Raw genomic sequence first — 26,131 nt, forward strand, 5'->3', positions numbered from 1 at the left:
TGGCCTCCAACTCATCAGAGTATTCCATCTGTTTACAGCGCTTATAACATGGAACTGTAAAACCACAGAGAGAAGTGCAAACAATCAGAATGCTTAAAAGCATGTATCAAAAAAAGATGGGGCTGAAGAAGTGCCGTCAGAAAAACTGTTAATATTCTGCTTTGCCTTACTGGAAACAACCCATGCGGGGTTTAATTAATGATATTTCATTTCATTATTACTGTATTTTCTATGCATGTTCTAGAGCTGAACAATTCATTGTATTTGCATAATCGCGATGTGACAAAAAGCGGTTTAATAGCCACAAAGGCTGCAGTCATGTGACAAGCGAGCAAGCAGGCAGAAAAGTCAACTTTGTAATGTTTTGTGTGGTTTTTGGGATACAATTATTATCCGTATCAAAACTTAAATGACTTCAAAATATTCCCAACAGTATCAAATAAAGACTTTAAAAATGTTTAAATATAGTCAAACAATTTTGAGAAAAATAAATGCTATTAAATATTTTTCCTAAAGTGTTCAACTCTAACATGTAACGTCTTTGCAGATGCTTACTTTGATTTTAAATGTGCTTTAAAATGTTTTTTTTGTATTAGTTTTAAGGCTTTGGGGAGGGACTATGAATACAGACGGGTGTTTGGTACCGAATTTGGTACTTTTATAGGTATTGATCAAATTTTTTCGGTAATGCCGAACCAATTCACTGAAATCAAACGGTACAATGTTCCAATATTTTTGTTACAAATGAAGTCCTGCCCTGAAGCAGACTCTGCACCGGCTCAAGCAATTGCCGAGCAAACAGGCATATTCGTAGGACTGCCACTCACTAATGTTGCAACTGTTCATGCCAACAAAGCAAGCATGCCTGATAGAAAACACTCAAAATAAGGCCCCACTTTTCAAAACGCACTAGCTCGATGCAATTGCATATGCCATACACATGCTACTGAGTACATCACCGATTTTACATCACACCTCCAAATTTGGTTATCAAAAGTACGACTAAGATGCACGTTACAATACTACAGAATACTGCTTTGTAGGGCTTAATAAAAGACAAGACTGACAAATTCAAATAAATGATAAATGGGTTATACTTGTATAGCGCTTTTCTACCTTCAAGGTACTCAAAGCGCTTTGACAGCATTTCCACATTCACCCATTCACACACACATTCACCCACTGATGGAGGGAGCTGCCATGCAAGGCGCTAACCAGCAGCCATCAGGAGCAAGGGTGAAGTGTCTTGCCCAAGGACACAACGGACGTGACTAGGATGGTAGAAGGTGGGGATTGAACCCCAGTAACCAGCAACCCTCCGATTGCTGGCACGGCCACTCTACCAACTTCGCCACACCGCCCCTAACTTAATGTCAAACACTACTTCTTGACTACGGCAACACAATGAGGACAAACTGAAATGAATGCATTAGACTTAAGAGTTGTAAGAAGACGATATACGAACTAAACATCAGTTAACAATATGAGTTTAATGGTAAATAAAAAAACATTTTTTATTAAACAAATTAACATTTAATACAACATGAACACACACAAAAGTACCAAAAATTGGTACCGTAGAGCAGTGGTCCCCAGCCACCGGGCCACGGCCCGGTACCGGTCTGTGGATCGATTGATACCGGGCCGAACAAGAAATAAAAAATAAAAATAAATACAAATAAAAATAAAAATGTATTTTTTATTTTATTAAATCAACATAAAAAACACAAGATACACTTAAAATTAGTGCACCAACCCAAAAAACCTCCCTCCCCCATTTACACTCATTCGCACAAAAGGGTTGTTTATTTCTGTTATTAATATTTCTGGTTCCTACATTATATATCAATATAGATCAATGCAGTATGCAGGGATACAGTCCGTAGCACACATGATTGTATTTCCTTATGACAAAAAAAAACAAAAAAATAAAATAAAATAAAAAAATAAAATAAAACGTTGACCGGTCCGCAGCTACAAAAAGGTTGGGGACCCCTGCCGTAGAGTACTGTATCCGTTCCCTTGTACCAGGAATTAGTACTGTATGGGTATAAATGTGAAAGGTTATGTTAAGTAAGGTTAAGTTATGAAGGCTTAATCTGATGTTTAAAGTGGGTGGTAGCTATTTTGCTGATTTTCACGAATTGCTGGTGGTTTTTGCACATAAAAGTCGGGATGGAGGATGAAACACTAACTTGTGATATAAACACCTGTTCCGGAGGTACAGTGTTTTGGATACAGAATAGTCGTCAACTAAAGTTCTTTTAATTTGGTCAGTGACCTGCAAAATTTTGAGAAAACACTGGTCTTACCATTGCGTGTCAGGAGAAACTGTTTGTCTGGGGGCAAATACGGCTTTACTTTAACTTCTTCCCCACTGGCCCTGCGGGAACATTTTGTATCATTAGTTTCATATACTGCATAAGGTTATTTCGTTGTACTTGTACTGTGACCAAACTAATCAATCACACTAAGGCTGAATCTCGATTCTCCTCCTTACGTCTTATCTTAGCCCTTGGCTATCGGCTTTGCATGTTCACGTCACACATGTGGTGTCTCAATTCTCTTGTAAGTGCCAAGGGGTGTATAGCCCCAAAACCCTGTGTGGTCCAAACCAAATGTGCTCAAACAATTGTATATAAAAGAGCATAAGGAACTAGTTTAAATATTGTGTTGATATTGCTGAAGTGCAATAGCACTCCCTATGAATGAATGGAAAAATGTACCGCAGTACATGTAATTGGTATCGGACAATTTCACTCATGGATGATCGGTATCGGAATCGGGAGCATACATTTCTGATCAGAACATCCCTTGAGTATATTGTGCGGAGTTTTTTTCTTGCTCTGATGTGGGATCTCGTTGTCGTTGTGGCTTGTGCAGCCCTTTGAGACACTTGTGATCTAGGGCTATATAAATAAACTTTGATTGATTGATTGATGATTTCTAGTATGTTTACTGCCTTCGCCACAGACACCAAACAGCTTGAGGTGATCAAGTAGAAAAAATCGAGTGGCGTCGTTTCTAGAGAATATTGTTTTTTACTACTTCATTACCCCTCAGTTTTAAGGGGTAGGGCAAAGGGGAAGGAATAAGGGTTATAATTGGGATTCAGCCTTAATCTAAACCAGCTAAATTAGTTGCTGTCTGTGTAGCAATAGTAAATATAACTTTATAAAAGCTATGTGCTTAAATGTGCTGTAGAAAATAAAGTGATCAGGCTGCATGTTTCCTGAGGTTTCTCCAGCAGAGCATTGCACCATTATGTGAAATTTAACAATGTTGACATAACAGTGGAATGCACATTTCTGAGTCACACCCACCAAATATATCAATGACGTGTTAGGCTTTATCACAGTCAACTGATAAAGTGAGCTCACAAGATTTAATACAATGGTACCTCGATTTCCGTTCAAAAAGGTCCAAAGAAAACCGAATCATACAAAAACAAAAACATTTGTTTAAAAAATAAATTATGTAAATCCAAATAATCCGTTCCTGACACCAAATATTAACATAAAGCAGATTTATATAGAATGATAGTTTTAAATGGAAAAAAACCTTGTGCAAAATACATACAAATGACGACTGAAATGGACAAATGAACATTTAACATTACTTTTACCTCTGATAAGTACTTGGCAAACGCGGCAATGAGGGGAGGGGAGAGGAGAGCCAAGCTGAGCCAACTTTGTAAGAGGGGTTTGAAGCAGTGTATTCACATTACAGTCTACACTGTATTTAGACAGAATAGACACATTTTGTTGCATCTCCTGTTGTCTTTTTGCTGGCCTTTATCTTTAAGTTCTACAAATGAATTCGCTGTGTGAACATGTTTAAAGAAACATTTTCCTGCATATCGCATCTGTCTCTGCATTTTGGGACCCATATCAAACCGATCATGACATCTGTGACGGTGTGACCCCATGATAAGTTATTTTACATCCGTACTAAAAAAATAATTTAAAAACTACAGAGATTGCAACACCAGTAAACTAGATTTTTTGTTCAGGCACTCGATTCCACAGAATGATACACAGGCAGAAGGACTAAATTGTTTAGCGTAAGGTTGCAAAGGGGTGGTACATTTCCCTGAAAGTTTCCAGTAAATTTCTATGGGAAGTTAAGCTAGGGAATAGTGTTTATTGTCATAATACGTGTACACTGCTGTGTCTGCTGCTTTGTATATTGTATTTATTTCAAAATGTAATCCTGGTAATCAATCCCGGTTTTTAATCAAATGAATCAAGTTTCCACTCTTATCGCAGATTTTTTAAAATCATATTCTTTTTCATGCTCTTGTCAAATATCGACATGGCAATACTTTTTATACTTATTGAATTAAAAAAATACATTATAAATGTTTTTAGGTCGTGTTTTGGGCCGCTTATAACTCAAGGACAACTCCCACACCTTTGTTCCCCAAAATGTTGCTGTAACGCGACCTTGACTGGTGGGGTTAGTGGCAACAAGGCAGTACAAAAAGTCGACAGTTGAGAAGTAGAGGGCTTTTCTTTTTTTTTTATTACATATAAGTGACAAGAAACTTGATCGCTTTCTGCATAATTACGATAAATGGAACTTTTGACTTTCATTGTTTTTTACTCAGTTTGTCCAATTAATTATTACTGTCATCTATAGTAGGATATGGACGAAAAAGTATATCTCTATATATTTTTACTTAAACTCGATATTCAATATATACATCTCGATATAGTTTCCGGTGAATGTATACATATAAAGATATTCATTTTTGAGCGAGATTCACTGAAATTGAAGCAAATGACAACTGTACTGTAAACAGTTAGTGGCACTTTTATTAAACCAGTTAGTCAAGATGGGTATTAACAGCACAGAAAATAAACTGTTTAAGTAGCACAGAATTACATAACATAAATAAAATTTTAAAATATTATGTCCACGTAAAATACATAACATAGCTCTGCAAATAATACAAAATGGATCAAACTCAGATAAAAAATAAACTTGCAGGTAGGCACTTTTTAATTCCCAGTCGACGATGTAATGGACTGCCACACACGTACAGTTCTGGTCAGACCCATATAAATTACTTTACTTAATTGTACGGCTATAATCTTCCTCACTTCGGCATACATTTTTTGGCAGCATTTGTCGTGCAACTCTTGGCAACTCGAAAACAGTTTTGATTTGGGCTTACATGGTAAACAACTCAAATGAATGTTTTATCCAGACGCATACATTTGTCCAAATGTGGCCAAGTCGACGAATTGTAGGTTTCCTGGACGTCGTCTACATCGCTAAAAGAAAAATGTAAAGAAGAAAATCACTCTGCCATCTTCTACTAGTTTTTTAAATATATTAATCCCCCGCTTGAATATACCCTCTTCTCTTCTATGACTCTCTCGTCATCATTCGGGATGTCTGTTGTCATTTCCCTTCCTGGTTCCATGACCCGCCCTATGTTGCCTCTGATTGGCCTGTCCCTGTTGTTTTGCCCTAATGTCAACCAATCGTGACTCATCAAAGTAAACAACCAACCAATCATGGATGTTCTTTTACGTGCAAGCACGTCTTGGAAGGAGGAAGGGGAGGGGTTTAGTAGCCCAGGGAGTGGGAAGTGGGAGAGAACAAGGAACAAAACAAATAAGCGGTGTTTGGTCATTTTAACGGGAAATAAAAATATATCGATATTACGATATTTTCTTAATTCATATCTTGTTTAAAAATGTATCGATATATCTTACGAACTCGATATATCACCCAGCCCTAATCTATAGTACATATCTCAAACTTGTATTATTTGATGCTACATAAATCAATAAATCAGTGAACTAGGTAGAATATCGCAATATATCATCATATTGTATCTTGACTCAAGTATCGTAATACATATATTGGGAAGACCTTCCTAATAACCAGCGCTACTAACTATGAAAATATTTGATTTAAAATATAAATGATTATGTTCTATTTATTTATAATAATATAATTCATCCTACTTCAATGAAATTAATCTACCATTGTCAGACCCGGAACCAATTAACAGCTATAAACAAGGGTTTATTTCTTTACAAAATCCTACAATTTAACTTCCCATGCAAATTTCCTGAAAACTTCCATCCCTTTATAACCCATTGTTTGGTGGTACGATAACCTAGATTGGATACGAAAATCTAGCAAAATGCTGACGAAAATCTTCGTTGAAAACCGAATCATTCGAAAAGTGGGGAGTACGAAAACCGAAGTACCATTGTAACTTGATAACACATGTAAGCAGGTGTTTCGTTTTAGCACAGAATTACACTTACCATTTCCATGTGGGACAGTGATGGACCAAGTGATCTCCTGCAGCTACAAACTAACACACAAATAAATGTCAAGACATGGTGTAATAATGTTTTTAAGTGTTAGTTTAGCGGATGGCAGATTAAATGGATTTTAACAATGTCACCTCTTCTGGTGTGATGACTCCCGTTTCTTTAAATTTTGACTCCTGTGAAATGTATTGTCAAAACAATCAAAAGTTACTATGGTATATATCACCTTCATATGCACTCAAAAATAGGGAGTGTAAGTATTGAAGTGGGTCAACTGAGATAAAGCACTGCTTTCAAAATTCTGAAACGCTAACTTCCCACGTACTTGGTGGGCATTGTTAAGAGTACGGCGCGCTTTATCCACATGTAACTCATTAATGTCAAAACATTCCCAACATTAATTTTCAACAGGAGTTCAATCACACTTAAATGAATGTCGACCATATGTGCATTTCTGCTTTCAGTCTCTGCATGCAAACAAGCAGCCCGTGTTAGCGTGCTAGCTTGTGAAGTAGAAAGAAGTTTACCTTGAGAACTGGTGTGAGAAACTCGGCCACTCCGAGAGCCGTGCCCTTTACTGTGTTAATGACGTTCTGCATCTTGCGGACTCAAATAAAGGGCGTCTGTCTAAACGCATTCGGTGAGAATTGGTCTATTTGGACATTGCTTTCTCATCAGAGGGTGTAGCAACATTAGCGAATCACATGACAGGTCCAAGCACTTCCGGGCAGCGTTGCCAGCTGGAAAATGAAAAATTATTGTACTAGACGTACATACCAATTTAACTTTGCTCAATATCACCTGCTACGGTAACATATCGCTAAAAACCGTGTACAGTGAGACATATTATGCAGTTGTATCCTTAAATAAACAGCAATGTAGGCAAAACTCTGCCAAAACAATACGCTCACCTGGCTGTAAAGAGGTATATGAGGCAAAGCTCAACGTCAGGCGCAGTGTAGGGTGTATCCTGTTTGTGCCTGCTTAAAGCCATATGTTGAAGGGGTCGATTGTTCATATAACATGTGGGATGTTTTTAAATGTATTCATCGAGCAGAGGGTGAAATGTTAGTACCAATCGTACGTCTGGCAACGCAGCTTCCGGGTAGGGCGATAGAGAGATTTCGGTCGGTCGTCACTTGTATTCCTAAAACACTGTTCATGCATATTTGTATTTAAATGTTTTTTCTGTCCTTTTTTGTTTGCGAAAAATGAATATCCGTCCTGATCCCAGCCTCGTCCGAAGGATGCACGTTTAGCGTCATACAGCGTGTGCTTGCTAGTTTTCTAGGTCACAGCATGTGGAGAATGACAGTAGTCAAGTCGTTTTCATGGCGAATTGACGGACTCCAGATAATCAACAGATTCCATGGATCCTGCAGCAGAGGTGCAAGTGACAAGACGTGGGTCCTGCCCACGGGATTTGACACTGGTTTAAAGACGTTCAACAGCCTCACCAAACGAAAAGAGCCTCTGATTCTGGCTCGGGAGGGAGTAGCCACTTGGTATTAAACGATACTCCATTGATGCATATGATACAGACATTATTATCACGTGCTAAACTCACGCAATGCGTACTTGTGTTTCCACGCCAGGTACAGCTGTGGACCCACCGTGTATGACCACGCGCACCTGGGTCATGCATGGTAAATATTAGACACGGATACGTACACAATGCATTTCCCAGTCTTGAGCTTTCATAACCCTTTCTCAAAGTTCATACGTCAGGTTTGATGTGCTGCAGAGGATTTTGTCCAAGGTGTTTGGCATCACGGTCATCCATGCCATGGTCATCACAGATATTGATGACAAAATCATCACAAGAGGATGGGAGGTAAGGCACCTACAATGACTCAGTTGTATTTATACTAAGGGCCTTATTTATTAAGATCCAAACACCACACATTAAACAGCGTATTCAATCTATAAAATAGCGTGTACCATGTGACGTGCGGTGAGGTTCATGGCTGGGGAGGCACTGACTTCATCACAGTCAGATTTACAAACATATGAACCCTAAAGCGTATCTTATTCACCATTTGATTGGCAGCAGTTAACGGGTTATGTTTAAAAGCTCATACCAGCATTCTTCCCTGCTTGGCACTCAGCATTAAGGGTTGGAATTGGGGGTTAAATCACCAAAAATGATTCCCGGACGCGGCACCGCTGCTGCCCACTGCTCCCCTCACCTCCCAGGGGGTGATCAAGGGGATGGGTCAAATGCAGAGGACAAATTTCACCACACCTAGTGTGTGTGTGACAATCATTGGTACTTTAACTTAACTTTAACTTTACACATACAAACTGTAGCACACAAAAAAGCACATTTAATTTAAAAAACGTTATGGTGTTACCTTTATTTATAAATGAAGTCCATGCACTGCTACTTCTGAACAAAAGCATCAATAACTTGTTTATAGAAGTCTTCCTTATCTTTCTTCAGTTTTAAAAGTCTCTCTGTCTCGATGGAGATCTTCCTTTAATTATTACCTCCTGTTTCGATTGAAAGTCCAGTTTAGAAAACTGTTCTGCCCTCACTATATGTGTTGAGGTTATACAGTTTGGCAGACAGCTAACAACCAATCCAGGACGTTCTAATAAAGTTCCAAAGCAGATGAATCCATGTAGGCTCTTTATTGTTGTTGATCTTGCTTTGTCTTGCACTGGACTTTTATTTTATTTTTTTTAAACTGAAATACACACAATGACAATGTATAAGCTATATGATTCAATCAACACACTGAAATGCACTACACAATATGTAAACATCAGCTCCACACAAATACACAGCACCACCATTAAACAAACACTGCTAAGTGTTGAAACTATTTCTATGGTGGAAATACACGACCGGCAGCCATTTTAAGTCCTCAAACATCCATTAAATTAGTGCACAAAAATAGTTTTTCAATACACATCTTACTATCATATTGAGCCACATAAACAAGTTAAACAGTTTACTTACAGACTTATCTTTTCCAAGGCTTGTAAGAGGTAACACAACTTGTCTACTTCTTATTGTCTCATGAACTGAGCTAACATCGTAAACCGGAAGTGCCCAAACTGATGACGTGCAACATTTTCCCATCGCCACAAGGTGTCAGTAATAGTCCACAATCAAACGGGCATAACAAAAACTGTTTTATTTTAGATATGTAATCCTCCATGTTAAAAGTCCAGGCGAGAGGAAAAAATAAACGATCGCTAACTGTTGCTGCTTGTTGTCACTCATTCTGCAGCCGAGTAGTCGCAAAAATTATCCCTGGGATGATGGGGTCACTAGCGCCCTCTACTACCATGAGGCGGGATTACTGCGAGCCTCAGCAAGTGCGTCTTCGCAGACGTTTTATGCTTGCTCAGCACAAGAAATACGTTACACACATACAGTTGTTGACAAAATACACTGTACATTATATACCTCAGCTAACTAAACTATGGAAATGTATAATATAATTCATATAGCAATACGGTCTCACTGCACAGCAGGCCAGCAGTTAGCCGAGTCATTGCGCAATCCATGGAGAGGCTCAACTGGCTGCTGATCCCCGCAAGTCTCTTCTCAGTATTTGAACGGCAAATGTGAAAATTCAGCGATTTTGAATACAAATAATCTAAAACTGGTGAAGTTAAAAGGGAAAATAACTTTATAGTATAATCACTGGATAAATATAACAATTTAATTAATTTTGTCTTTCCATGATGGCACGTGAGGCCTCCCCTGACTGCACGTCACTGGCGTGTACTGTTAGTGGGCGTGTTACGTGCAATCTAACATTGCGTGAGCAACTGAAAAGTAGCGCAGACAGCCTTATATAAAAGAGGATTTAGCGTGTAGTTACTACTCCATGGTTGTTCTCTGTGACTTCGATGGATATATGCCCTCAGCAAAAGGCCAAAGGTCAAAAGCTGACTGGATGTGTGGCAATGACAGTCGAAGACCGTTTGAATACAAAACCCAGTTTGTGTACTCCAATATTTACGAACAGATCGAAAGATCAAATCACAGGAAATACAGACTTTGCTTTTGTATTACCAGGGCTCAAATTTAACCGTGGCAAGTGCCGCAACCACCCTCTTCACTTGCCGTAATGCCCTAAAAAATTGACCAGCATCTACGGCAAGAACATGCCGTGACCGCCCTTGACTTTTTAAATAAATAAATGATAAATGGATTATACTTGTATAGCGCTTTTCTACCTTCAAGGTACTCAAAGCGCTTTGACAGTATTTCCACATTTACCCATTCACACACACATTCACACACTGATGGCGGGAGCTGCCATGCAAGGCGCTAACCAGCAGCCATCAGAGGCAAAGGGTGAAGTGTCTTGCCCAAGAACACAACGGACGTGACTAGGAAGGTAGAAGGTGGGAATTGAACCCCAGTAACCAGCAACACTCCGATTGCTGGCACAGCCACTCTACCAACTTCGCCATTAATGGACTAGGGATGTAACGGTAAACGGTATAATGATAATTCGTGATTAAATTCCAGACGGTTAGTAATACCGTCTATTTTTTTAATTACCGAAAACCCGTCATTTATTCATGCATTTTAGGCGATACGAAGTCATGCGCACTAGCGTCGTTTGGCTTGATAATCATGGCGGACTAACTACACGGCATTTGCTCCGGAGATTTCCCCTCGTAGTAAACGAAGAATGTTGAAAGATGACCATAAGATGTAACTGCACTTTTTGTCCATATAGATGAAAATAGTGTTCATGTATGAGAGGCTGCCAATTATGGCCAAAGTAATAATTAAGATTATTGTTATTAACATTGAAATCATGATTACTGATTGTTAGGTAAAGCAGTGTTGGGGTATGAACCTAATACCATCATGTCATTTGTAATGTCTAATAAAAAGACTATAGATAAACATTATCCATATATCTAAAGACATATATTAGTTTTTTAAAATTCTTTAATAATATCAACTTGTCAGATTTTTGTCATTACATAATTCCTTTATCTTTATTTTTACATTTTGATAGAGGGAGTTTTTTTAAATTATTTATTTAGGTTATGTACATTTATATGTACATGTAGATGCTGTATCAGGACAGATTCTTTAAGAGTTTGAGCAGAAATATGTCGTATAGGAATTAACTATGCACAATAATACATTAACAAAATGCTATGCCACTTGAATGGTTTTTGAAGTAATACCTTTGTGACATGAAAAAAACAAACAAGTAATGTAAAAAAAAACCTGGTGTTTACTTTTTGATATCAAAATAAAACACAAAGCAGTTTGGCTAATAAAGATAAAGTCAAATAAACAAGCTATGTTCTTCTCCAACGCCTCCTCTCAGTACAACAGTTTGGCCAACAAAAATAAGGAGGAGTGACACCTCTCACATCGAATACACAATCTTCACAGCCTGCATTCAATTCGATGAGATGACAAAACATTTTAGCTAGTATTGATGTTATTTGAACATTGATACAGTTTGCATTTAAATAAAGGACGAGTGAGCATCCCAGTAAACAAACTAAAGACTTTATAAACAAGTTGTGTCATTGTTCTCGTTCTCATGCTGTATTGAGAAAATAAAAGCAACATCAAATAGTTTTCTCCTTTGCTGTATACTTTTAGTGTGGGTACAAGTGTGTCCGTCTCCAATATTGTCCACACCTGTCTCCATCTAAATACAGCAGTGCGCTCTTAAACGCACGCTGGGAAGCGAGGGAAAACTACGTTAAACCAAGCGCTTGGCTGCGTTATCTCCGAGGGGAAATCTCCGGAGCAAAGTCTGTGTCAATAGTCCGCCATGGTTATCAAGCCAAACGACGCTAGTGCGCATGCAACTTTGTGTTGCCTAAAATGCATTAGTAAATGACAGTTTTTCGGTAATTAAAAAATTAGACAGTGTTACTAACCGTCTGGAATTTTATCACAAATTATCATTATACCGTTTACTGTTACATCCCTCGTCCATTAACAAGTAAAATGTCAAGGGCGGTCACGGAATGTTCTTGCCGCCGATGTTGGTCAATTTTTTAGGGCATGACGGCAACTGACGAGGGCGGTCGTGGCAGTTGCCGTGGTTAAATGTATATATTTATACAGTATATATATATATATATATGTATATATATATATATATTTATATATTTATATATGGTGATAAGTGTTGATAAATCATATTGCATGTGTTGTATATTTGCATTTTCTTCTCCCAGTATCGTGGCCGTTTTGGTGATCAGCATATATTTTGCATATTAATAAAGACAGACGCAAAATTGATTGCACACCTTATTCTGCTCACTTAACAGACTCATTCCACTTTGCGCACGCTTAGTAGGTCAGGTTTGCATGTGATTTAGTACACAACCCTTTAGTAAATCAGGCCCTTAGTCTTTTTAGTGTGTCTGAATTTCGTGCAGTGTCCTTTCTTCAGGGTTGTCCTGTTAAAAAATATTGAATAAGATGTGCAAATATTGTGAAGTACAGTACCTATTGAAATATGCAGACAGGAAATATTGCATTTGAGACACTGCCTATATCGGTGAGCACTGTTTTTTTTGTTGTTGTCATTTAATATTCCCAAAATGTGTTCCTAGGAGAAAATCTCTCCCACTATCATAGCCAGAATGTATGAAGAGGAATTTAAGAAGGATATGATCTCTTTGAAGGTGCGTGTCAAGCAAATTCATAAAACTGTCCAAAAAATATTTCTCCCTATAAACATGGTTCTAAATATATCTTGTTATTTTGGAGGTGATTCCTCCTGCAGCGTATTTAAGAGTCACAGAGAATGTACCGCAAATTGTGGCGTTCATCCAGAGGATTATCGAGCACGGAAAAGCTTATGCTACAAAAGAAGGTGAATATTAAGAATGTCCTCCTAACTGCTGCTTTTGCATAATTTGGTGTCCCCCTCGTAAACATCGGTTGTCTGTTTGACTGTAGGCGACGTGTACTTTGATATCCAGTCCATTGGGCGACGCTACGGCAAGTTTGGAGGAGCAGTGGATTCTCAGGAAGGGGTTGGTAAGTGGGGGGGAAGCTTATTCAAATTACCTATTTTTCAAGGCTTGTTAGAAAAGATATGCAGTGGTACCATGGTCATCCATTTCAAAAGGTCAGACGAAAACCGTATTGTACAAAAACTGAAGCAATTGTTTTCATGTGAAATGTTGTAAATCCAAGGAATCTTTCCCAAACACCCAAAAATCTATTTTTTTTAGAAAATAACTGATGTTACATGCACAAAACAAATATTAATAACGAATTAAATTAATAAACATTTAACATTAGTTTAATCTTTATTAAAGAATTGACGATGGTGGGAGAGGAGACCCATGTAGTGGATTGTCCGAAGCTTAAACAGCAACAAAAGTGAGTTTAGAACAAAAAGTTTATTTACCCTTGGTCAAAAGTGCAAGTCGGATTGAGCTGTCCCTGCAGACAAACAAAACGCAGATGCAATCGTTGTACTTTCTTACACGTTTTTCTTGAATTTAATGGTGAGTCTCACCTTCTTTAACATAGTGATGGCACTCACAATTAATGGTTTGGCTCCACATGGGCTTATTTTGCTATTTTACTCAATAAAATAGAACAGAGGCTGAGTCAACATTGCGTGTGATGCTTTGTTTTGACACTTGATTCTGCGGGCAAAGGGACGAGTTTGTTACGTGTAATGTTTGGCCGTACAATAACTAATACAGTATATGAAAACAGAGGGGAAAATTTTGGGGGAAAAAAGATTTTCGTCAAACGGCAACACACGAAAAGTGGGTTGGACCAAAGCAGAGGTACTACTGTGCTCTACTGGAATAAAGCTTAAAGGCCTACTGAAATGAGATTTTCTTATTTAAACAGGGATAGCAGGTCCATTCTATGTGTCATACTTGATCATTTCGCAATATTGCCATATTTTTGCTGAAAGGATTTAGTAGAGAACATCGACGATAAAGTTTGCAACTTTTGGTCGCTGATAAAAAAAGCCTTGCCTGTACCGGAAGTAGCGTGACGTTACAGGTTGTGGAGCGCCTCACATCTGCACATTGTTTACAATCATGGCCACCAGCAGCGAGAGCGATTCGGACCGAGAAAGCGACGATTTCCCCATTAATTTGAGCGAGGATGAAAGATTTGTATGAGGAAAGAAGGTGAATATTAAGAATGTCCTCCTAACTGCTGCTTTTGCATAATTTGAGGAAAGTGAAGGACTAGAGGGCATTGGAAGCGATTCAGATAGGGAAGATGCTGTGAGAGGCGGGTGGGACCTGATATTCAGCTGGGAATGACTAAAACAGTAAATAAACACAAGACATATATATACTCTATTAGCCGCAACACAACGAGGCTTATATTTAATATGCCACAAATTAATCCCGCATAACAAACACCTCCCCCCTCCCGTCCATATAACCCGCCAATACAAATCAAACACCCGCACAACACACTCAATCCCACAGCCCAAAGTACCGTTCACCTCCGCAAAGTTCATACAGCACATATATTTCCCCAAAGTTACGTACGTGACATGCACATAGCGGCACGCACGTACGGGCAAGCGATCAAATGTTTGGAAGCCGCAGCTGCGTACTCACGGTAGCGCGTATCCAACTCAAAGTCCTCCTGGTAAGAGTCTCTGTTGTCCCAGTTCTCCGCAGCTTTCTAATTTGCTGTCTCCATTGTTCATTAAACAAATTGCAAAAGATTCACCAACACAGATGTCCAGAATACTGTGGAATTTTGCGATGAAAACAGACGACTTAATAGCTGGCCACAATGGTGTCCCAAAATGTCCGCTACAATCCGTGACGTCACGCGCAGACGTCATCATACCGAGACGTTTTCAGCAGGATATTTCGCGGGAAATTTAAAATTGCACTTTACTAATCTAACCCGGCCATATTGGCATGTGTTGCAATGTTAAGATTTCATCATTGATATATAAACTATCAGACTGCGTGGTCGGTAGTAGTGGGTTTCAGTAGGCCTTTAATATCTATTACAACGGGGAAACGCTGTGTCTCAAATAGAATACTACTGTCTACACTTCACTAACCATACTGTATACTTGGCATGGATTCTTACAGTATAGGGCTGTCCCAAATCAATTACTATTGCGCACTTCATCAGAATCAGAATTAAATATTTTGACCAAGTATGTTTAACACATAAGGAATTTGACTTGGTAGACCGTGCTCTCTTTGTTCAATGCAAGAAGCAAAGAAAATGGAAGTTACAACTGCAATATTTACCCGCTTCACTACTTTCCATCGCAATGGCTGTCTCCTCAGCCAGCATTATTTCAAGTTAGTCACTCCCTTACCATTATGTAGCTAACTATTAAGGGTGGTATGTGTCCAACACTGCGCTCTCACCATTTTGGTGTATGTTCTCAGTGTACATGCAAAGTTAAATTACAAAAGTGCACAAAATCAGACAGAGCCTAAGTTTAGTAAATGTACAGCTTATAGCCTACACATCCTTATTGTCACAGTTCAATTAAATATAGAACAGAGGAACCCAAGGATGCAGATGGATTGCGAGTAAAACAGTTATTTACTTAACGAAAAAGCACTCACAACAATGATCCAAAAATAGGAGATAACAAAAAGCGACGGTGCTAAAAAGTAGTGATGGGTCCGGCAACACCGATGCATCGGCGCATGCGTCGAGTTCATAGAGCAATACCCTGTGTCGGTGCGCGTACCGCTTTTAGAAAGTCACGTGACCGATCATGAGCTGCCTCGGTCACGTGACCGATACGCGAACCGTGTCGCACTGACGCCTCCTCTGTGCCCTGTGAGCAACGTTCCCTCTAAGGTGCGCGCCTGCGCAATTACGCACTGCTCAAGCGTCCTCTGCGCACAGCAAATATATGCCGCGCACCAAATCAAATCCCATCTGAATTGTAAACAAAATAAACACATTTATTCTGTGTAATTTTGCAATGCAACTTTGAGTGACAGTGACAACAAGCGGCCCTAACGGTGTTCGTCAACACCGTTCAATTGAACACCGTTCAATTATTGTAACTTCTATCCAGATGCTTCGAGGACAGGAATTATGTCGATCACTTTATTGAGCAAAACTGTTTATATTCGGCCATAACCACACCAAAAACATGAGTAAAAAACTTCTCTCTCGAAAAACTAGTAATTTTCTGCCGTACAAACCAGGCAAAAACCAACTTGTCATCTGTCACCAACACGCATACCACTAAACCACTGGTGCGTTTATGGCCACACAAAAAGTCGGACAACTCAAACACCACACAAAGTTACACTATGACTCCTCAGTCATACGTGTGCTTATTCTACTGTCATTCATTATTAATGTTAATTTATTGATATTAATCATGGAATGCTGTTACTAGAGAAAGTTACAGGAATGCACACGTCATCCTATGCTTACATTTCATTGTGCAACATGAGGATGTTTAAGGAGAACTAAATGTGATCTCTAAAAGGGGTACAAATGATTTCAAAGCAGGACTCCCACCCAGACATATTGTATAATACTAATCCATAGCTTATGAAAAACAAGATTTATTTTATTTTCATTACAAGTGGGCCAAATCACTAATATTACAAAATAATCTCATGAAAACGACTCCTCTCATTTGAGTGCTATTATAAAAGATTGGTTTGAGACAAGTGTGCTGCTGGTATTGCCACGTGTGATGTTGCTCACATGTGCTCCACTGAATGCTCAGGGAGTTTTTGTGTTTGCTCAGACACATGAACAATTAGAAGGAACATTGCCTGTGAGCGGGTCTTTTCTACAGCCGGAGAAATAATAACTAAGAGAAATTGTCTAAAATTTAATACGTTGGAAAAGCTGTTTTTTTAAAAAAAAATAAAAATGTGTAAAAGAAAAAAAAAAACATTCTCAGTCCACAAGCATCCTCATTCACAACACGTTCTCTTAGATTTCCATGTTATGATACATGTTCACATTATTTATTGACTGTATCTACAAAAGATAAAAATATATTTTTATTTAAATGAAGATATGAAATAATCCTAATTGAAATACAATGACTTGGTTTATATTATTGTATATACTAGGTCATAAAATCAGTGTCAGTTGAGTCGGTCCATAGGTTGCCTGTAGGGATTTTTAATGTCCAGCAGATGTCAGTATTTAGTGACACAGTATCGACACAGTATCAATACAGTTTTTCAATGTGTCGAAACGCTTCATGACGCCTCATCAACCCATCACTACTAAAAAGAGAACACAAAAAGAGCACCGGGATAAAAAGAACAAAAGCTAATATAGAAAACTAACTAAACTTGGGTCGGAGTTGCAAGACGTGCAAACTAACAGTACATACCAAGCTGGATGGCACTGGAAATAGCCAAGAAAGTAAGTAGCATAAATACACGGAGCATAGGAGTCTTCATACAAGTAGAGTCGAGCAGTGGAATTGCCGAGTGCCATCCAGCTGACAAGGTGCTGTTTAAGTAGTTCTGGTGAGATTGGACACAGCTGTGCACGTCTCACAACTCCGCCCACAGGGAAACACAGGAACTCTGAGGAAGACAAAAAAGTAAGAGCCAGGTCTGCTGCACCAACAAAGGAAAACTGAGCATACAAACCACAAGGTGGCAGCAGGCGGTGACACTTATATTGTAATTGTGTAGAATGCAGTATATTGAATTGTTTACGATTAAAGGGAAACTGTTTTTGGACTTAAGCCTATCATTCCCAATCATTATGTAAGACAAGAACATGTATGTTTTTCTTTTTTATGCATTCCAAAGAGTAAATAAATGTGATCAAAAGTCAGCTTTAAATTGAGCCTATAGGAGTTGCTCCATTCCGCCTACAAAGCCCTTAAAAAAACATCAAAACACCTACATTAAGGTTTTATATACATGCTGTAGCTATATATGTAATGTAGTAACAAGCACAGCTATGATAAGAAGTAATATTTAAGTATTTCGCCCATTTTAAGCATACGCGGCGCATAATTTAAAAAACGTATCACGACTTTTGCTTTTTTCTTCAACATCACTGATTACTACTCACTGCACATATGAGAGCCAACAAACATAATTAAACATCACTTACTGTGCAATGTCTGCTGTCATTAGGATGCCGACTGATAGATAAAGGGGGTGGAACAAAGCATCTTTTTGTTAATTGGTTTTCTAAGTGTACCAACTCATCTGATTATGTCATCATCCCTCTACTATGAAGGTGAGAAGCATTGTTTATGATCTAGAATAAACTTTCAGCCAGCACTGAGGCGAGGAAGCAGCTCATCAGCCGGTGATGTCAACATAGGCACACGATCTAGTGATCACGCCGCTGCTCTAAATAGTTTGTCTGTGTTAGCCCTTATAATATCAATATCACTAAAACTTGGTTAATATTCAAGTCATGAAATGTAAGTGGAGTATTGTTGGCGGTTTTTTGGTGATGTTTTTTTATTGGGTTTTATGGGCGGAATAGAGGGCCTCCCATTCGATTAACGTTTTTTATGAGTTAGAATGCATTAAAAATATATGTATATCCGTCGTCATGTTCCCCTTTAACCTGCATTTAACATTTGGTGTTGGTTTTTTTCTATTGAACATTTGCATACTGTATCTGCTACAAATTACCAACAACAATGTTTGAGGCTGACTCACTGCGGTAGTATGCAGTGTGCAGAACACTCATGCTCCAGATGTTTCGATTCAGCTCTTGCGTTGGTTCGGATGTGATTGTGCAATTGTGCATAGTTATCATGCACTTGCAGATTAGCTCAATAATTTGATATTAGGTAAACATCACTTGCATGGTTTTCCAGGCAGCTCCAGTAAAAAAGACGTGCGGGATTTTGCTTTGTGGAAGCGAGCCAAACCACACCAACCATACTGGGAATCTCCATGGGGCCCAGGAAGACCAGGGTGGCATATTGAATGTTCTACCATAGCAAGGTTTGCACTCCCAGTTTGTTCAGTGCTGTGTTTTGTTGCCTATGTGACACCTCCTGTTGCCTCTGGGGTGGTTTCAGCTCAGTGTTTGGGAGTCAGCTGGATATCCACTCAGGAGGTGTGGACCTGGCTTTTCCTCACCATGAAAATGAGGTGGCACAGAGTGAAGCCTATCATCAGTGTGACCAGTGGTCCAATTACTTTTTGCACTCAGGTAAATCATGCAGCACACCGCAGTCAGTCTGTGGTTTGGGATCCATGCTTTTCCTTTGTGTTTGTAGTTTTTGTGACACAGTTTACTTCCATTGTAAAATAAATCTGATGTCCAGTCATACATTTTACTTTGTTTAGGACATTTACATCTCAAAGGCGATGCAACGAAAATGTCAAAATCTCTGAAGAATTACATCACAATCAAGGTAACTTGCATTATGATGTCATGTCCAAATTCCAAAGAAAAAATGGATTGTGTACTGCAGAAATGGTTAGTACTGTACTTCACAACTAGGGTTGCCAACCCTCTATTGAAATACATAATAATTTTGTATTTAGAAACCAAAGTATGCATCCGATATTGAGCCTAAAAGAGACACACTTTGTCCCGTTTTAGAGTGAGGATCAAATATAGTTTGTCAAATGTCAATGAAATGAATTAATGACTGGGCAAAGTGGGCGGCTAATGTGAAATTTTACAGCAAATTTATTCCCAGCCCTTTCCTGCTCTGTCACCAGTAATAAAATGAAATAGCAGACATCACCAATTGTTTTGTTAATTCCTGGTGGTGTGATGATACTCACTTCTGCCTTTTGTAGCCATGGTTGCATCGTGGAGTGAGGCCGGTGTAAATAATGAGCTACATTTTTATGCGATTGTCTCGCTGTGGTGACCCTTAACGGGAAAAAGACTATTTATTCTGGGGGTTGTATTTTTTTACTAAAAATAAATGATTGGACAATTTGTTTACTACTTATTTATATTACTCCAGAATTTTATATTACTCAAGTATAGAAATTTTCACACGAAAAAATTCAATAAGCACACAATATTCATCACACCCGTGAAGATCATTAAGCTCCCAACAAGGTGAATCCTATTTATTTTTTAGGAGTTGGCAACCTTAATCACAACTTGGTTCATTCCTTTCTCAACATTTTTGGCTCAGCATTCACACAATTCACCATCTCACAATTTGCATGCAGTGGAGGAAGAATACGTATTTGATTTCCTGCAGATCTTGAAAATTGACCCCCTTAAAAAGTGTGTTGGCCCTGCGATGAGGTGGCGACTTGTTTAGAGTGTACGCCGTCTTCCGCCCGAGTGCAGCTGAAATAGGCTCCAGCACCCCCGCAACCCCAAGAGGGACAAGCGGTAGAAAATGAATGGATGGATGGAATATCCCCAAAGCAGAATGTTTCCCCTTCATTCAATATTTGGGCACCTCATGATTTGATTATGATTCAGGAGCTACAATTCGATTAAAAATCAATCATTGATGCATCTTTAATTTATGTATATTGATGCAGTTTTAATTTCTTTTCATTTCACTAAAAAAGCGTTTATCACTTGCAACGTTAAAAAAACAGTGCATGTGTAATAAGAAACAGTTAAATTAATTCCCACATTTATTAAATTAATGAAAATGTGTGCAAAACTGAAACATATGTGCCCTAAAATAAAGGAGCAGGTCGGATCTCTCGGTGAGGTGGCTTGCTGCAGTCAGGGCAAATTTTAGAACTGTCTGCATTACTTTATTACCCCATGGTTTACAGAAGAAACTAAAGCCCATAAATTATCATGTAGAAAGCTGGAACGCAAATGGCGTGCAACTAAACTTGAGGTTTTCCATCAAGCTTGGAGTGATAGTTTAATAACTTATAAACGCATGCTTACCTCAGCTAAAGCTAAATATTACTCAAATCTCATCCACCTCAACAAAAATGATCCTAAATTTTTGTTTAGTACAGTAGCATCGCTAACCCAACAAGGGACTCCTCCCAGTAGCTCCACCCACTCAGCAGATGACTTTATGAATTTCTTTAATAAGAAAATTGAACTCATTAGAAAAGAGATTAAAGACAATGCATCCCAGCTACAACTGGGTTCTATTAACACAGATACGACTGTATATACGACGGACACTGCCCTCCAAAATAGTTTCTCTCTCTTTGATGAAATAACATTGGAGGAATTGTTAAAATGTATAAATGGGACAAAACAAACAACTTTACTTGACCCAATTCCTGGGAAACTTATTAAGGAGCTTTTTGTATTATTAGGTCCATCAGTGTTAAATATTATAAACTTATCACTTTCCTCTGGCACTGTTCCCCTAGCATTCAAAAAAGTGGTTATTCATCCTCTACTCAAAAGACCTAACCTCGATCCTGATATCTTGGTAAACTACCGGCCGGTGTCCCACCTTCCGTTTATCTCGAAAATCCTCGAAAAAATTGTTGCACAGCAGCTAAATGAACACTTAGCGTCTAACAATCTCTGTGAACCTTTTCAATCCGGTTTCAGGGCAAATCACTCTACGGAGACAGCCCTCGCAAAAATGACTAATGATCTATTGCTAACGATGGATTCTGATGCGTCATCTATGTTGCTGCTTCTTGATCTTAGCGCCGCTTTCGATACTGTTGATCATAATATTTTATTAGAGCGTATCAAAACGTGTATTGGAATGTCAGACTTAGCCTTGTCTTGGTTTAACTCTTATCTTACTGACAGGATGCAGTGTGTCTCCCATAACAATGTGACCTCGGACTATGTTAAGGTAACGTGCGGAGTTCCCCAGGGTTCGGTTCTTGCACTCTTTAGTATTTACATGCTGCCGCTAGGTGACATCATACGCAAATACGGTGTTAGCTTTCACTGTTATGCTGATGACACCCAACTCTACATGCCCCTAAAGCTGACCAACACGCCGGATTGTAGTCAGCTGGAGGCGTGTCTTAATGAAATTAAACAATGGATGTCCACTAACTTTTTGCAACTCAACGCTAAGAAAACGGAAATGCTGATTATCGGTCCTGCTCAACACCGACATCTATTTAATAATACCACCTTAACATTTGACAACCAAACAATTACACAAGGCGACTCGGTAAAGAATCTGGGTATTATCTTCGATCCAACTCTCTCGTTTGAGTCACACATTAAGAGTGTTACTAAAACGGCCTTCTTTCATCTCCGTAATATCGCTAAAATTCGTTCCATTTTGTCCACAAGCGACGCTGAGATCATTATCCATGCGTTCGTTACATCTCGTCTCGATTACTGTAACGTATTATTTTCGGGCCTCCCTATGTCTAGCATTAAAAGATTACAGTTGGTACAAAATGCGGCTGCTAGACTTTTGACAAAAACAAGAAAGTTTGATCATATTACGCCTATACTGGCTCACTTGCACTGGCTTCCTGTGCACCTAAGATGCGACTTTAAGGTTTTACTACTTACGTATAAAATACTACACGGTCAAGCTCCTGCCTATCTTGCCGATTGTATTGTACCATATGTCCCGACAAGAAATCTACGTTCAAAGAACTCCGGCTTATTAGTGATTCCCAGAGCCCAAAAAAAGTCTGCGGGCTATAGAGCGTTTTCTATTCGGGCTCCAATACTATGGAATGCCCTCCCGGTAAAAGTTAGAGATGCTACCTCAGTAGAAGCATTTAAGTCCCATCTTAAAACTCATTTGTATACTCTAGCCTTTAATTAGACTCCCTTTTTAGACCAGTTGATCTGCCGTTTCTTTTCTTTTCTCCTCTGCTTCCCTCTCCCTTATGGAGGGGGAGTTGCACAGGTCCGGTGGCCACGGATGAAGTGCTGGTTGTCCAGAGTCGGGAGTCGGGGTGGACCGCTAGCCTGTGCATCGGTTGGGGACATCTCTACGCTGCTGACCCGCCTCCGCTCGGGATGGTTCTTGCTGGCCCCACTATGGACTGGACTTTCGCTGATGTGTTGGATCCACAGTGGACTGGACTTTCACAATATTATGTCAGACCCACTCGACATCCATTGCTTTCGGTCTCCCCTAGAGGGGTGGGGGTTACCCACATATGCGGTCCTCTCCAAGGTTTCTCATAGTCATTCACATTGACGTCCCACTGGGGTGAGTTTTCCTTGCCCGTATGTGGGCTCTGTACCGAGGATGTCGTTGTGGCTTGTACAGCCCTTTGAGACACTTGTGATTTAGGGCTATATAAATAAACATTGATTGATTGATTTACAATAAATAAATCGATTATTTATGTTTACTAATCGGTTTTATAATCGTCTATGTTCGAATTGCGATGGATCTAAAAATCTATTACTTCCCCCACCTGTAATCGGATTGCTGACATTGGATTCTTTGGTGTTGCCTGACCGCATCACTTTCTCCCATTGTGTGAGTCATTCAGGTGTTGTTAAACCTCAAATGGGCCTGTACATGTCTTTTTGAGCAGGGGTCTTGCCGGCACTGCAGGATCTCAATCCTTCACTGCAAAGTGTGTCACTAAGCATTATTGTTGCTGACTGTGCGCTCAGCTTCCCAGACATAATTAGTTCCTCCCTTGGAATTTTGGGCTGGTCCCTCACCTTTCTCCATATAATCCTTACCCCACTAGGTGAAGTCTTGCATTGAGCTCCTGAGCAAGGGTGCTAGTTTGGTTTTCTTATATTTCCAAATTATTGCGCTCATAGTGGTCTATCTCAACAAGCTTCTTGTTGATGGTTAAGATGTTTAATCTAGTCTTGTGCAGGTCAAACATCTTGTCTTTGGTCTTGCTCGTGGTGGTGAAGAGGTTTGAATGGAAGATACTGTTTATGTGACAGGGTCTTATCCACCTAATGAGTTTAGGTGCTCAGTGGCCTTGTGGTTAGAGTGCCGGCCCTGAGATCGGTAGGTCGTGAGTTCTAACCCCGGCCGAGTCATACCAAAGACTATGAAAATGGGACCAATTACCACCCTGCTTGGCACTCAGCATCAAGGGTTGGACTTAGGGGTTAAATCACCAAAATGATTCCTGCTCACTGCTCCCCTTACCTCCCAGGGGGTGTAACAAGGGGATGGGTCAAATGCAGAGGGTAATTTCACCACACCTAGTGTGTGTGTGACTATCAGTGGAACTTTAACTTTAGATGAGTGCTTTCCTAAAAGGACAGAACTACCACAATTTGTGTTTCATGACCTGGTCTATGTGAATCAGAATGCTCGCTCGCTGTTCATGGATTGCAGTAATGGATTACATTTTATATGGCGCCTTTTAAAACACACTCAAAGCGCTTTCCAGAGAGAACTGCAAACCCGTCATTCATTCACTCTACATTCACAATTTATGGTGGTAAGCTACATTTGTAGCCACAGTTGCCCTGGGGTAGACTAAGCGTGGCTGCAAATTTGCGTCTACGGCCCCTCCGACAACCACTAAACATTCATACACTATTGTGAGTGGCACTGGGAGCCAGGTGGGTGAAATGTCTTGCCAAAGGACACAACGGCTGTTACTAGGATGGCTAAAGTTGGATTCAAATAAGGAACCCCCAAGTTTTTAAACGGCCACTCCGATATAGGTATTTCAACTTTTTATTCTCATGTACAAAATCAGCAGGTGATCAAGCATTTTTAACCCACTGCATTTCATTTCCAGTCATTTCCGTGGGTTTGTTAATGCTTTTTAATTTCACAGGACTTTCTGCAGTCAAACTCGGCCAATGAGTTCCGGATGTTCTGCCTCTTGACCAAATACAGATCAGGTTTGTTATACCTGTACACACGTTGCACATGCTTATTGCTGCAGCTGGTGTTAAGTGGCTCCTCTGTAATATCTCCATAGCTATTGATTACAGCGAGAACAGCATGTCAGAGGCTCGAGTCTCATTGGCAACAGTCTCCACCTTCTGCAATGACGCTCAGGCCTACATAAAGGGCCAGCTGCAGTGTTTGCCAGTGCAAGATGCCATACTTTGGGAGAGGTGGTTGTTTTTTTCCATTCCTTTATAATTTGCTATGATTCCATGACATCATTGCTGTCATATCATTTTTCACATCAGGTTGGATCAGACAAAAGCTCGCGTGACAACAGCTCTGGCTGATGACTTTGACACCCCTCAAGCCATTAGTGCCATCATGGATTTGGTTCACCACGCAAACTGCCAGCTACAGCCTGTTTGCTCTGTAACAGCTCCAATACTATTTCTTACATATGCTTAAGTTGTGGCCATACATTGACATCACAGCAGTTCATTTGATATATTGACTGTTTCTTCTCAGTCGGCTGGGGCAGTTAGAAGTCCAGCGGTGTTTGGAGCCACTGCAGCCTACATCAGAGATATCTTTGACGTGTTTGGGATTGAACTGTCAAACGCCAAGGTCAGCACACACAAGAAATCTACCATGAGTATAGGACTAAAACACGTCTGTAGTGTTGATAGGGCCAGTCTATATATCAGTTATATTTACCGTGCAGGAGGCCGAGGCGATAACCCACGCTGGAAGCCTCCACGCTGTCGTCGATCAGCTGACTCAATTCAGAAGTGAAGTCAGAGCATTTGCTCTTGCCCGTCAAACAGCTACTTCCAAGAATGCAGAACTTTATCCAGAAAGAATTCCGCTTCTTAAAGCCAGTGACGATTTAAGGAATAACCTGGCACCTTTTGGCGTGCTTATAAAGGTGAGGTACCAGGTACAGTAGATGCACCGCAGGGATTGTACACTGATGGGCTGTTCTTGTGCTTTCAGGATCGAGGGGCCACCTCCACATGGGAACTAACTAAGGAAAAAGAGTCACAGAATGAAATCCAGACACCCACCGAAAATGTGGCCTGAATTGACTCAACTGTCATTAAAAAATAAAATATTCTGATATTAAGACATTTTGTGTCTTTACTGAGCAAAATAGGGTACATATTTGCTTAAGCACACCTTTATCCAAAGAACATAGTAAAA

The 26,131-nt window shown here is 39.6% G+C and overlaps 2 protein-coding genes across 4 annotated transcripts in view; one reads left to right on the forward strand and one right to left on the reverse strand.

Moving 5' to 3' along the window:
• The window catches only part of atg3 (autophagy related 3), a 24,691-nt gene extending 16,895 nt beyond the window's left edge, over positions 1 to 7,796 (reverse strand). The window contains exons 1-6 of the mRNA XM_062054108.1: positions 7,211 to 7,796; positions 6,827 to 7,039; positions 6,434 to 6,475; positions 6,291 to 6,340; positions 2,313 to 2,383; positions 1 to 54 (exon numbers count right to left, since the gene is read on the reverse strand). The exon at positions 1 to 54 is cut by the window's left edge and continues 54 nt beyond it. Coding sequence (XP_061910092.1) covers positions 1 to 54; positions 2,313 to 2,383; positions 6,291 to 6,340; positions 6,434 to 6,475; positions 6,827 to 6,898 — 289 coding nt within the window. The 5' untranslated portion in view covers positions 6,899 to 7,039; positions 7,211 to 7,796. The remainder of the gene's footprint in view (positions 55 to 2,312; positions 2,384 to 6,290; positions 6,341 to 6,433; positions 6,476 to 6,826; positions 7,040 to 7,210) is intronic.
• cars2 (cysteinyl-tRNA synthetase 2, mitochondrial) lies at positions 7,032 to 26,076 on the forward strand. Of its 3 annotated transcripts, none has more exons than XM_062054104.1 (16): positions 7,032 to 7,108; positions 7,664 to 7,804; positions 7,895 to 7,945; positions 8,016 to 8,133; positions 12,870 to 12,941; positions 13,027 to 13,132; positions 13,219 to 13,299; positions 19,073 to 19,202; positions 19,280 to 19,413; positions 19,551 to 19,618; positions 24,873 to 24,939; positions 25,020 to 25,158; positions 25,237 to 25,360; positions 25,457 to 25,555; positions 25,653 to 25,856; positions 25,925 to 26,076. In XM_062054104.1, exons 1-16 carry the CDS (start codon positions 7,047 to 7,049, stop codon positions 26,009 to 26,011), a joined length of 1,683 nt encoding a protein of 560 aa, XP_061910088.1. In that variant the 5' UTR covers positions 7,032 to 7,046; the 3' UTR covers positions 26,012 to 26,076. The 3 variants fall into 3 exon arrangements, with proteins under 3 accessions (XP_061910088.1, XP_061910089.1, XP_061910087.1); XM_062054105.1 differs by lacking the exon at positions 7,032 to 7,108 and adding an exon at positions 7,250 to 7,404 and having other exon boundaries at positions 8,044 to 8,133; XM_062054103.1 differs by lacking the exon at positions 7,032 to 7,108 and having other exon boundaries at positions 7,386 to 7,804.
• The last annotated feature ends 55 nt before the right edge of the window (positions 26,077 to 26,131 follow it).

Source organism: Entelurus aequoreus, linkage group LG07 (assembly GCF_033978785.1).
Source record: "Entelurus aequoreus isolate RoL-2023_Sb linkage group LG07, RoL_Eaeq_v1.1, whole genome shotgun sequence".
NCBI lineage: Eukaryota > Metazoa > Chordata > Actinopteri > Syngnathiformes > Syngnathidae > Entelurus > Entelurus aequoreus.

What these genes read in the sequence shown, in the direction of transcription:
- cars2 (XM_062054103.1), top strand. Translation starts at nt 7,599, where the DNA reads ATGTGGAGAATGACAGTAGTCAAGTCGTTTTCATGGCGAATTGACGGA. An exon ending in CAATTACTTTTTGCACTCAG is followed by an intron (nt 19,414 to 19,550) that starts GTAAATCATGCA and finishes TACTTTGTTTAG; the next exon opens with GACATTTACATCTCAAAGGC. An exon ending in GATGCCATACTTTGGGAGAG is followed by an intron (nt 25,159 to 25,236) that starts GTGGTTGTTTTT and finishes TTTTCACATCAG; the next exon opens with GTTGGATCAGACAAAAGCTC.